This window comes from Betta splendens, chromosome 6 (assembly GCF_900634795.4).
Source record: "Betta splendens chromosome 6, fBetSpl5.4, whole genome shotgun sequence".
Classification (NCBI taxonomy): Eukaryota; Metazoa; Chordata; class Actinopteri; order Anabantiformes; family Osphronemidae; genus Betta; species Betta splendens.
The window spans coordinates 3,895,011-3,906,958 of record NC_040886.2 but is presented as its reverse complement, the minus strand read 5'-3'; the positions used below and the strand labels follow the sequence as shown (position 1 = coordinate 3,906,958).

The 11,948-nt window shown below is 42.7% G+C and overlaps 1 protein-coding gene across 4 annotated transcripts; it reads left to right on the top strand.

Moving 5' to 3' along the window:
- Window positions 1-377: 377 nt before the first annotated feature.
- Window positions 378-8,076, top strand: klhdc4 (kelch domain containing 4). 4 transcript variants are annotated; one of them, XM_055509847.1, is made up of 15 exons: window positions 378-1,662; window positions 1,781-1,908; window positions 2,302-2,405; window positions 3,034-3,125; window positions 3,540-3,618; window positions 3,974-4,072; window positions 4,466-4,602; window positions 4,828-4,920; window positions 5,178-5,340; window positions 5,427-5,505; window positions 5,610-5,818; window positions 6,170-6,386; window positions 6,515-6,703; window positions 6,830-6,955; window positions 7,706-8,076. In XM_055509847.1, exons 3-15 carry the CDS (start codon window positions 2,307-2,309, stop codon window positions 7,879-7,881), a joined length of 1,758 nt encoding a protein of 585 aa, XP_055365822.1. In that variant the 5' UTR covers window positions 378-1,662; window positions 1,781-1,908; window positions 2,302-2,306; the 3' UTR covers window positions 7,882-8,076. The 4 variants fall into 4 exon arrangements, with proteins under 4 accessions (XP_055365822.1, XP_055365823.1, XP_029010622.1 ...); XM_055509848.1 differs by lacking the exon at window positions 378-1,662 and having other exon boundaries at window positions 1,786-1,930; XM_029154789.3 differs by lacking the exons at window positions 378-1,662; window positions 1,781-1,908 and having other exon boundaries at window positions 2,171-2,405.
- Window positions 8,077-11,948: the final 3,872 nt, after the last annotated feature.

Sequence of the window (11,948 nt, the reverse complement as noted above, 5' to 3'; positions counted from 1 at the left end):
AACAGGAATACACTAGAGCCATATGAGTGCAAGATGAATACATGGGAAGAACTTCAAGCTGGACACCTGGAAGAAATGGAGGATGTTAAGTCACTCCAGTTGTTCTCAATATTCATGAAATATACATATATACATGAAAAAGCTGGAGGTTGTGTGTGATCTACAGGAGCAGAAAGGCCACAGAGCAGTCTTTATAGATCTTGTGATCTTGTTGCCTTCATAGGGAGACAGGCCAAAGTTGTCTCAGATCCTGTCTCCAAAGTTGGCCATTTGAAACCAAGAAAAGAAGGAGGCAGCTTTGCAACCAGCATCAAAGTGAAGCTGTGAGCAGTCATTCAACATATGGAAAAGTGGCCTGCAAAAAACCCACAAACAGAACTAGAGGGAGGGTCCAAACAGAAGTGCGCAATAAGATGTCGTTGAATAAAGAAACGAAAGGGAAAACGACAACAACTCAACATAACTGCGATGCAGAAAAACCTAGTCGTAAGGACAGAAAAACTCTAAACACAGAACAAATAACACACAGTTAAACCTTGATTTGGTTTGAGCAGGTCAAAACAAATGAAAAACCAACCGACAAGGACTGTGCACAAACAAGAACTTTAAACACTCAAAGGTAAAAGTAATTACACAAATTATAACACAGGGAACAAACAGGAAATGACAACAGATCAAACCCAGAGCGCCCCCCGCAGGAGGGATGGCCTGTAACGGTGCAATGTCTGCACTGGGGGTTTGTGCCATGGAGGCGAGGAGGAGGAGGATTTCATCCAGAGGTTTTAATATTGATTATGTCTGAACCCATCCAAAACGGGAGGACTCCATAAACTGACCTCATCTGAAAGACGTTATCCTGGTGCTGGTGTGAAGATGCTCATTGGAACTAACGCTCCAAAGCTGATTGAGCCTTGGGAGCTACTTAATAGTCAGGATGAAATACCCTCATCATTAATGGTCCACTTCATGGCAAAGGTTGCTGCTTAGCTGTAGCAGTTAAATCACTACCGAACATCTGCAACGGGTGCCGGTTAAACAGCAGAGCCATGAATACAACAGCAGACCATCAGAAGGAGAAAGGACTCCAGGAGGAGGTGTAAGACTTCACCATCACAACCCCAAGAGAAAGATCTCCCTCTGCAGACTAACGAAAGAGATCCAGCCTACGCAAGAGACTAGAAAAGGACGGAGAGGATAAAGTGGAAAGCAAACAATCCAGTGAGGAAATGGAGGTTGAAACAAGGGAGAAGCAAGAACTATTCCAAACGCCAGCGCGGTGACTAAGGTTTCTGAGCAGAAATGCAAACAGAAGCTGTTAGGAGCACACAGCCTCCACTGCAGCACCGAACGAAGGTGCATCTGCAGCTGATGCACTGCACTCTTTGGAGATGATAATGCACAAGTGGTCAGCACATGGAGCTCAGCTTTAGTGGGGGTGGAGTCGCAGGATGAAGGATCCAGCATTTGGCTTCTCGCTGTAATATCACTGTCCTTTCATTCATGAAAAAACTGCTCCTAAGGAAACAAGCCCTTGATGGATTATTCCTGAGGAAGTGGCAGCAGTGCAACCCGTCACACAAATTCCTCCCTCAGTCTCACTCAGTGAACCGGAGTGATGAGTGATGCAGGCTGTGGATCAGGAGGAAAGTGAACAGGAAGTGGGTGAGCTTCAGATAGAGCTGCTATGTCCACTTTATTAGAACAATCTGTATCGTCTGCTCCAATCCATGAATTCTACTTTCACCAGGTGTTTTACATTCATTCTGCTTTTTATTACAAGGTCACAGGTGATGGTGATGAAACGCTTCACCGTTTTTCCAGGAAGCTCCTTCAGTCTGAGGAGGTTGGCTGGAGGCCACCTGTTTATCCTTCAGTAAGGTGTGACCTCACCTGTAAACTGTGGGACTGGTATGTGAACAGAGCACTGCATGTACTGAGTAGGTGTGAACGCTCTACTACTCCTCCACCAGAACAGGGTTAAGTGTGTGTTAAGTGTGTGCGTCTCAGACACACAACACCTGTAATGTAAGACGCCCTTTAGCCTCCTCTGAGCTCACCATAGTCGCCAAGATCCCCCAGCTCATCCATAGGACTGATCCCACGTTCTCGCCGCTAGAGGGCGGTGTTGCGTTTTATTACATTGTTACTACGTAGAAATTTGTTGCCGGAAGTGACTGACTTCGGAGCGGAAACACACTCGGCATTTGAGTTTGTTTGGACTTCCATGTGGCGCTGTATTCTAACTGATAAACTGATAAATACCATATACCTATATAAAACATCCGTGGTTCTTCATTATAGGAGCGATGGGTAAAAAAGGCAAGAAAGACAAGAAGGTGAAGGGAGCGGAGAAGACAGCTGCCAAGATGGAGAAAAAGGTTTCAAAGAGGTCCAAACGAGAAGAGGTAAGAGTTTAATAAACAGTTATTGGGTTCAATCGCTTTTTGACAATGAGAAAACAGCATCTTACTGGTTGAATTGGTCTCATTTGGAGCAATTGGAGCATAGCAGCAAGTTTAATTTTTCCTATTTCAATGTGTAGTGGAAATGACAACTATTGCAAATATTTAGTAACTTTATGCTTTTGAAATCTGAGACCTGCTTTAACTAATTCTGGGTTTCTGACATGTATTGGTCTGCTATCGTCTGCCAGCCTTGTTCCTGTTCTGTAACATAATTTAATCAATTAAAATGTAATCAGTATTTCTGTGATCAGTACTGTACATCCCCACTCTCTGGACCAGGTTTAACTCAGCTACTCTTTCTCATCTTAGTGAGTGAGTGAGTTTTGTCGAATAGATCAAGCTATTCTAGATATCTTAATTCTACTGTACCATACCCCCTGGACTTCATGTCAAAGATAGAAATGTTTGCATGTTTCAGATCTGATGTTTAGCTGTTCTTTAGCTGTTTAGCAGCATTTTTAGTTTTTTAACCTTGGGTGACTCTTTATCTATTATATTAACCTTTTCAGCGTTCAATTTTGTTCTGAACTTATGTAATATCACTATTTCTTCTTTCTCGTCTCACCAGGAGGATTTAGAGGCTCTGATTGCTGAGTTTCAGAATCTGGATGCAAAAAAGACCCAGGTAGTAGAGACAACGTGTCCACCTCCATCACCAAGGTGAGAAACCGCACTGAGATGCTTATCCTGTAGCCAAGCGATGAACATACAAAACTTTAATAGTCTTACAAAAAACACTTGGGGCATGATGTGTAATGTATTTGAAGCCAATCATCCTCATCATGTATGCTATTCTTATCCAGTTAGACCCACAGTCTCTATCCTCAGAGGGAAAGTAATCCTTTCTATCAACAGAAGCTTTTGGGGCCATTCATCCATGAAAACGTCCGGATTGTGGGACACAATATGATTTTAATGACTGACTGACCAATATTGTGGTCATCATAGTTGTGGTACCTTAGCTACAAATCAGTTGTTATTTTAACATTAATTATGTTTTTCTGTTTTTTTGTTGTGTTGACATCATTCTAGTATGTGTTATGGCTGTTTGTTATAGCTGTTTATATCTTGCAGACTGAATGCATCTCTGTGTGCCCATCCTGACAAAGATGAGCTCATCCTGTTTGGAGGAGAATTCTTCAATGGAAAAAAGGTTGTTATAAATACTTACATCGTCAATTTGGACACTATGAAACAAACCTTTGGAGATACATTAACTTGACTTAATGGTTCAGAATGCTGGCATTTACTTTTTGTCTGTCAGCTTATAAAGGACTTTAATCTGCCAGCAATACATTCATAAAAGAAAAGTCCCACTTCGCAGAAATCAATTAGTTTTTCCTCTAATCTTTTCTAGTGTAATTTTATTCAATATATTTCTTGTTATTTGACTACAACATGTTTTGCTTGATATTTATTATACCAGCCAAATTCTGTAAACTGTTGAATAATGTAATGGAATAGAATGTCTGAATGTAAAAGTATGTACCTCCCTTGTGTGTTTGCAGACATACTTGTACAACGATCTGTTTTTTTATAACATCAAAAAGAACAGCTGGGTCAAATCAGAGATCCCCAACCCGCCTCCACCGCGCTGCTCTCATCAGGTAGACCCATTAATGTGGATCTTCATGACAAGAGAACACTCTGGTCACATTCAGCACATATCCAAACATGTTTCACACATAGTAGCCAGTGTTTTATTAAACCCATCTGCTGGTGTAGCACACACTGCTGTGTCTGACTCTCACAGTAAGATTTTTAAATTACCGATTTACATTGTTCTTCCACTTCAAGTGATTGCACATTAGATGACCTTTCAGTTAAACTTCTTTGAATTTGAAATTTGATAAATTATGTGAGTCTTCCACAAGGGGGGCAAAGTTATCAGCAAAGTCATTATGTGTATGGGCTGTTCTCAGATCACACCTTGTTGTCTTGGTCTGTTCATGCAGCAGCGCTTATTCTCTGTCTCACTCCTCCCTTCTTGCTCTCTTCAGGCTGTGGTAGTTTCCCAGGGTGGGGGCCAGATCTGGGTGTTCGGGGGAGAGTTTGCATCTCCAAACGGAGAACAGTTCTACCACTACAAGGACCTTTGGGTGCTGCACCTAGCTACGCACACCTGGGAGAACATTAAGTATGTTTACAGGGTCATAAAAATAGATCAAACTAAACGGTAGACTGGAGAACTATGCTTGTAAATACTATGTTATTAAGATGAATTTAATAAGTCACAGCAGTAAAGTTTACTTTTAGGTAACATTAAAAGGTTCTATCCTATCTAGAACATGTGCGGGTACATGACAACACTTATTCAACAGGCAACGTGTTTGATGGTTGAGATGACGTCTGTGTCTTCCAGAGCACCAGGAGGTCCGTCAGGTCGCAGTGGCCACCGAATGGTCCTCAGCAAGAAACAGCTGCTGGTGTTTGGAGGTTTCCATGAGAGCACCAGGTATGTGATGTGTCACCAAGTACTAATAAAGCAGAGTTCGTCTGATGATGATGACTCTTCAGTTCGTTAACTCCAAATTACAACAACGTAGTTAAAATTACAACAAGTGCAGCACGGTGTAGGGTTAAGACCTTGTACAGATTCTCCTGTGTGTAGGATTCCATCAACGTGTCTTACAGTCCTGCTCCTGTTAATGCAACATTTCCGGTTCCGGACTGAATTATAATCTGTTTGGTTTCCACCTCCCTCACCTTTAGGGATTTCATCTACTACAATGACGTCTACTCGTTCTCCTTGGACACCTTCTCGTGGTCACGCCTCTCTCCATCAGGCTCTGCACCCTCCCCGCGCTCTGCCTGTCAGATGACGTCCACACCTGACGGCAGCGGGGTCATCATCTATGGAGGATACTCTAAAGTGGTAAATAGGCACTGCCCCCCCCCCTTTTTGCCAGTGTATCAGTTTTTGTAGTGGGGTCTCAAGTTAGTCTGTTTGTGTTTATCTAGAGAATCAAGAAAGATGTAGAAAAGGGGACCATCCACTCTGACATGTTTCTTTTGAAGAGAGAGGGTAAAGATGGTCAAGGTACAAACATACTTTAACCAAAGAACAACCCACAATAACTTGTAGCAGAAATAATGTAGCTGCTGTCTTTAGTGACTTGTCTTTGCTGGTTTTCTGCTCCCCAGAGAGTTGGTCGTGGTCCAGGGTGAACCCCTCAGGTAACAAGCCCCCTCCACGCTCTGGATTCTCTTTGGCTGTGGGGCCATTGGGGCGGGCAATGCTTTTTGGGGGTGTTTGTGATGAGGAAGAGGAAGAGTCACTGGAGGGCGACTTCTACAACGACCTGTACCTGTACGACACCGTAAAGAACCGCTGGTATCCTGGACAGCTTAGGGTGAGCGCCACCTTCGTTTCCTGCTCCACTTTTAACTTTTGCAATTTTTAAAATTTTTTTAAAAAGTGGTCTATCAACAAAACTGTTTTTTTAGAATTAGATTAATTGATTGAAACTTGCTACAAAATAAAAAACAAGGCTTTTAGTTGTAGCATATATATGTAAGATATATATTCATCATTGCCAACGAAAACATTTCCTTTGAGGTTAAAATATTTTATTTCACAAATCTTCTTAAATGATTATATTGATTATTGAAAAACTGAATATGGTTGCTTTCTACTTCTGCTTAATCAAATGCCTTTGTCCCTAGTATTTGTAGCATAATGCTGCTTCTGTTTCTCTGTTAAGGGAAACAAGTCAGAGAAAAAGAAAAGACGAAGGGGGAAGAAGGGCGAAGCAGAAGCAGAGAAGGAAGAAGACAAGGCAACACCTCAAGAGCCAACTGAGGTCATCAAGGAGATCATTACAGAAGATGGCACAGTGATGACCATCAAGGAAATAATCCCTGGAGCTCAGGAGGAGGAGGAGGAAGATGAAGGTGAAGAAGATGATGATGATGATGATGGTAAGATTACACACACTAAAGTCATGTGGATCATCAAAATAGCTTCAAAGGTTGAACTATGTATATAATATGTATTGTACTACTTTCAGAAGCTAATAGAGAGTCACGTTTAGTTTTGTTCTTCTCAGAATCGGCCTCGGCTGCGCTGGTGGAGCCCTGTCCGAGGTCCAGCGCCATGGCAACCACGCGTCAGGGCAAACTCTTCCTATACGGCGGAATGTTCGAGGTTGGCGATCGGCAGTTCACCCTCAATGACTTTTACTGCTTGGACCTTCACAAGATGGACCAATGGGAGGTTCTGGTTGAAATGGATCCGAGTGAGTGAGCTGGGTTAAAAAACATCGAGGCAACGCATGGAGAACAGAAATGACCTGTGGCTGAATTATTGTCAGTATCATCTGATGCGGGTGAAGAGTTTGAGATTTGTCTCTCACTGTCTACAGAGACGCAAGAGTGGCTGGATGAGTCTGAGTCAGAGGGCGATGACGAGGAGGAGGAAGAGGAGGAGGGGGCGAAAGCAGCAGCAGATGAGGAGGAGGAATCTGAAAAGGAAAGTGAGGATGAAGAAGGCAAGTATTCTAAACCTGAACATCAATGTTAGAGTTATGCAGTCAGACACAATAGTTAGGCACAATAAGCTACAGGAAGAGTCATTTCTTTTTTCTTTAATGGCTAGGAGTCTTGAATGGTCTTTATAGTTGGTCTGCAGACATAGGTGCACCTTGTTGAACAGTGGGAGGAACCACATAGTGATGTTAATATGGTTTTATTTGATTCAAAGACTGTCTGCATTTCATTAGTTACATCTCTAGGTGAAGTCATGTAAAGACCCTCTGTGGATTTTACTTGAGTGAGTGAGGATCCTTAAAGATATAATGGCTCCCTCAACCAATGCATTACCTCAGTTTCTAAATAACCTGGTACCTGGTACCATTCAGTATCATTCATTACCTTTTCTACAGCTCTACTATATGCAAGCTTGTTTAGTGCACAGTAGCATCAGTGGTATACAGCCTACGACTGTTCAGATTTCATCGGTAGAGTGTTGACTCTACCACGAGTTAAAAACAAACATGACTCCTACATCAGAAATTTGGATTTGTTAAACTGCAGCATCAGTTTGAAACCTAAACTAAAAAAATCCATGAGTCTCAATAAAATCAAGAATAAGACAAAACTGTTAATTAAATGAGAGGCTACCCAGGCAAGCGAGTCATAGAAAACTGACAGAAAAATGTTTAGATTCAAAGCATTGTTCACCAGCACATCTGGCTGATTGAGCTGTTCCCAGTTTCACAACCATGTGGTTGTGTTCCCAGACGAAGAGGAGCATCCGTCAGCACAGGAGGGAGAGAGCGTGACAGATTACCAGACTCGGACGGAGCAGTACTGGATGGAGCTGGCACGTGCCAACATGGGCCCGGATGCCAAGGACAAAAAGGTTGCCAAGGTGGCCCTATCCATGGCTAAAATCTTCTACGAAGGCCGGAAATGAAACACACAAAGCTGACAGAGTGACTGTCAGTGTGTTGTTCTGTAAAATATTAAATCTTTCAGCTGATCAAATGAAAGATGAACAACTCAGCTCCATTTAATTTGTAAGTCATTACATTCAATGTTTTACAACGTTGTTTATTCATTTTCAGGCCAATATTCTTCATTGTGTGCACTAAATAACAGTGTAACATCATGCATTGCTGATTTAGTCATACGCGCCATGTGTTACTGTGTTACAGACTGTCTTTACTTTCAAAGTTTTAACAGCAACACTGATATTTTATCAGTTTAAAGAGTTGGTTGCCATTGGATACATTTTCTAAATCCAGCACGTATGGAGTCAGGTTGGTTAAAAACAAAATTTCTGGCTGGAAAGAAGTCTCTACAAAGCTTCTATACTAAAAACGAATATAGGTTTCAAAGACACACAGCAGAGTTTGTTGTTGACTAATAAACAACAATAAACACATTGATCTATGGAGAATGTGCCCACTGATGGAGGAGTAGCGGGTGGATCGTGGATGGAATGTGTCCACAGTTCTTGCTCCATCGGTAAAGGCTAGAATTCATGTGGGTTGGAACATCCAAAAACTGAGCGCTGCTTTTACAACTACAGGATTAAGTTCAATTTATTCAAACGCAAGTTCGTTTTCTCTTGTGGTGTCTCTTTTGGTCTTTTGGTTGGTCCTGTTTATCTTGATATGCGCCTTCAACGACTCCAGTGCATCCATATGTTGTTTTTCAGCCGCTTCATCTTTAAACTATAGGAATTTAAGTAGTAAATGCAAGCAAGGTAATACAAAATCTGCGGGCGAGGACCGACTTGCTTAACCTGACGGACACAGCAGGCGTGTCAAGCATCAAGCACGACGCCTGTTGAAACGTTCTTGCGTAGTTTGAAGTGACGTGCTTTGGTGCGCTTGGAGTTTGGATTGAGCCTGATGGGTGACATCACCATGGGGGAAGAATACTGAACAGACTGCTGTGGAAAAGTATCAGACTAAATAGAGGAATGTGAAGGAACGAAGACGTCACACCTTGGCCATAAACCAGCTCAGAAAAGCACCAGTGTCTAAACAGGTATCACTAAAGCTGTGGTCTCGTCTCCCTGTACGTCCTGAACAGGCTTTGCCTCCATCTAGTGGACATGTTTGTCAGTGCAGTATCAGGTGGCGGATCGCGTATGACGGGCCAGCTTCTCCAGTTTGATGCTTCAGGTGCTAATGTGCATATTAAAGGGGCTTTCTTTGGGCCTACTAGTTCTTCTTGGCCCTTTGGTCGAACTTTCCTTCTTGGTATTCGTGCTAGCTTGCTTTACTCCACCACTTGTGCTTCTCTCTGCTGTAGTGGTCTCTGTGAATAAGATGGTTTGTTTTGCCCCCCTTGCAGATAGTTAGCTGCAATCTATTCCTTTGTCCGCGCTCTGCTCCTCCACTACAGCGGAGACCGAGGCTGGAGTGTTAGACAAAGTGAGCCGAGCTGAGTAACAACAGAGCGAAGAAGGCAGGATATGAGAGGGAAGGGGACGGCTGAGAAAGACAGGATGACTGTCAGCGGTGGCAGCAGAAAGAGAGCGAAGAAGGAAATCATGGGATGCAGAGAAGAAGGGGAACCGGTGCACAATGCGTGGGGAAAGACATAAGTCACCGTGCGAACACCAGCTTTCCCTCGGTGACCTATTTTATCTGCCATCAGCATGCCGAACGAGGGATGAGGAGAGGCGGATGAATAATAGAGGAGAGGGAAAGATGGATGGGAATGAAACCCCCCCTTCCTTCTTCCTGCGTTCCCGTTTATTTAATATTAACTCGGAGACAAAAAAAGATTTTATAAATAACTAAAGAGCTTTTTTTGGTTGCACTGGTGACGTGGGGGCACACAGCGTGTAATCGTCAGACATCGTCAGTTACTTTAGTGTGTGTGAAAGAGAAACTGGTAGAATCCCAGCTCAGCGCTTGAAGGCGGAGGGTTTCTAGGCTGAGTCTGACTGTTAGTGGACAGTCGGTTTAGGGCACCAGGACGTCCCGGCTTTCCCTTCCGGAGGGTGATTAATAATTCCCAGTCTTCTGCTTTTCAGGTGTGCGGCAGGCTTGCGTAACTGTTGACCTCACAGAGCAGAGCCCTTATCAATCGCCCGGAGATGTCACACACTGCAGACAGAGCAGATGGAGAGCAAACACAGTAAAGCTGCGGCCGTGCACAAAACAGCGGCTGGGTGTTTGCTTTTTTCAGGCCACTGGTCTCATCCTTCAAGCCGTGAGGTGTCAGACTATAGTTCACATGTTACCTGTAGGGAGCTCACAATTCAAAAACAAGAGGACAGTTTACAGCGTTTCTGTCGAAGGTACTTCACTGACGACGTGTGTTACAGCCCAGACCAATTTGTGAAATGAGGCATTTTAGACATTTTGCATTTATTCTTTTTTACCTGCCCAAAAATTTCATTATGAAATAAAAGATGTGTTTAAAATATCTGAAAAACACACACACACACACACACACACACACACACACACACACACACACACACACACACACACACACACACACACACACACACACACACACACACACACACCACACACACACACACACGAACGATGAGCTACTATCTGTTACTCGTGTCAGAGCCTTCTTAGCTGTAATTGCTTCACTTAATGATGTGAGTGCACACACTTTGTTATTCTAATTTCTCTAAATCTTAATCCCACTGTTGTGGTCACGACCCACCACCGGCCTCCTCCCGCTCCTTCCCATTTTTTCTTCCACCTCTTCCTCTCTCTCTTGCTCTCCATCGGCTACTACTGAGTTTAGAGGACTAATCCTTAATCCCCAGCCTCGGCGTGATTTTATTACTGTAATCTGGACTTGGAATTGGCTTAGCTCCTTCCAGACACTGGAGCAAAAGACGGACAAGGACAACAGCAGCAACAGGACAGCTGCAGGACGTGGCTGTGGAGGGAGGAGGAAATGTTGAGAGGAGCTTTGTGAGGTGAGGAGAAGGAGGGTAGTTGAAAGGTCACTAAGGTAATAAATTGAAACAGAAAATAAATTGTGGTTTAAAGATCAAAATTATATTTGAAATAAAATTTTATTATCTGGCTATTGTAGGTAGGTAGTAGAAAGATATTTGAAATGTTGGGAACAATATATATTTGTGTGCTCCTGTCACCCAGGTCGTGGGTTCAGTCCCCTCAGAGAGGTTGCATCAGGAAGGACAGGGGATGTAAAAACCTGCCAAATGGACTATGTGATTCATTCGCTGTGGTGAATTGTGCTTTGTGAATCAGTGTGAAGGTATAGAGCGGCTGCAGGTAAAGATGAAGCTGAGGAAGAGGAAGTTGAAGAAGGAAGGTGGTTGTTGCTTTAACTATTTATTTCTTGTTCTGTTCGTTGCTTCGGAGTTTGCAGTTCCTTAAACATCTTAACGTGTAGGACAGACGTCTTTGTCATAAGGAAGACGAATTCAATACTTCAGTTTTTTGTCTCCTCTTCACCAAGTGGTGGCGTGAGATGCTCAAAGTCTCGTTTAAAAATGAGAGAATACATGAAACTAATTTATTAAGATGAATGGGTTTCTTTTACTGCATTCATTCCCACGGTTGCACTGTGAAGGACAGCTTTAAAAATATTACAAATGAAAAATATTTGTATATCAAACTATATGTCTCTGTTGCTATGTGGCCTTTGACAAGACCTTGTGTGGACACGAACCACTCATTGCTTCAAGCAGCTTCATCTGCACTCTAGGTTTATGACCTTAACTTCAGACCTCCCTTAGACGTCCACAGGAGGAAGGTTCAGTACCTGCAGGGATCGTTGCTCACAACTCTAACTAGTTTTCCCTGTAAAATGATTTTCATCAGAATCATGTTCAATAAACATGATAAAATCAACTATTACAATATTATTAAAATACAAATCATCATTTTTTTACTTTACACTTTAAATAAAAATCTCTGCACATTTAACAAAAGCTTTCCGGTATAGTTTCCACCTTTGACTGTCATTACATCAAACATGCAGATCCTTCCTGAGGTATAGAATAGGGGCTGTGTTTAAATA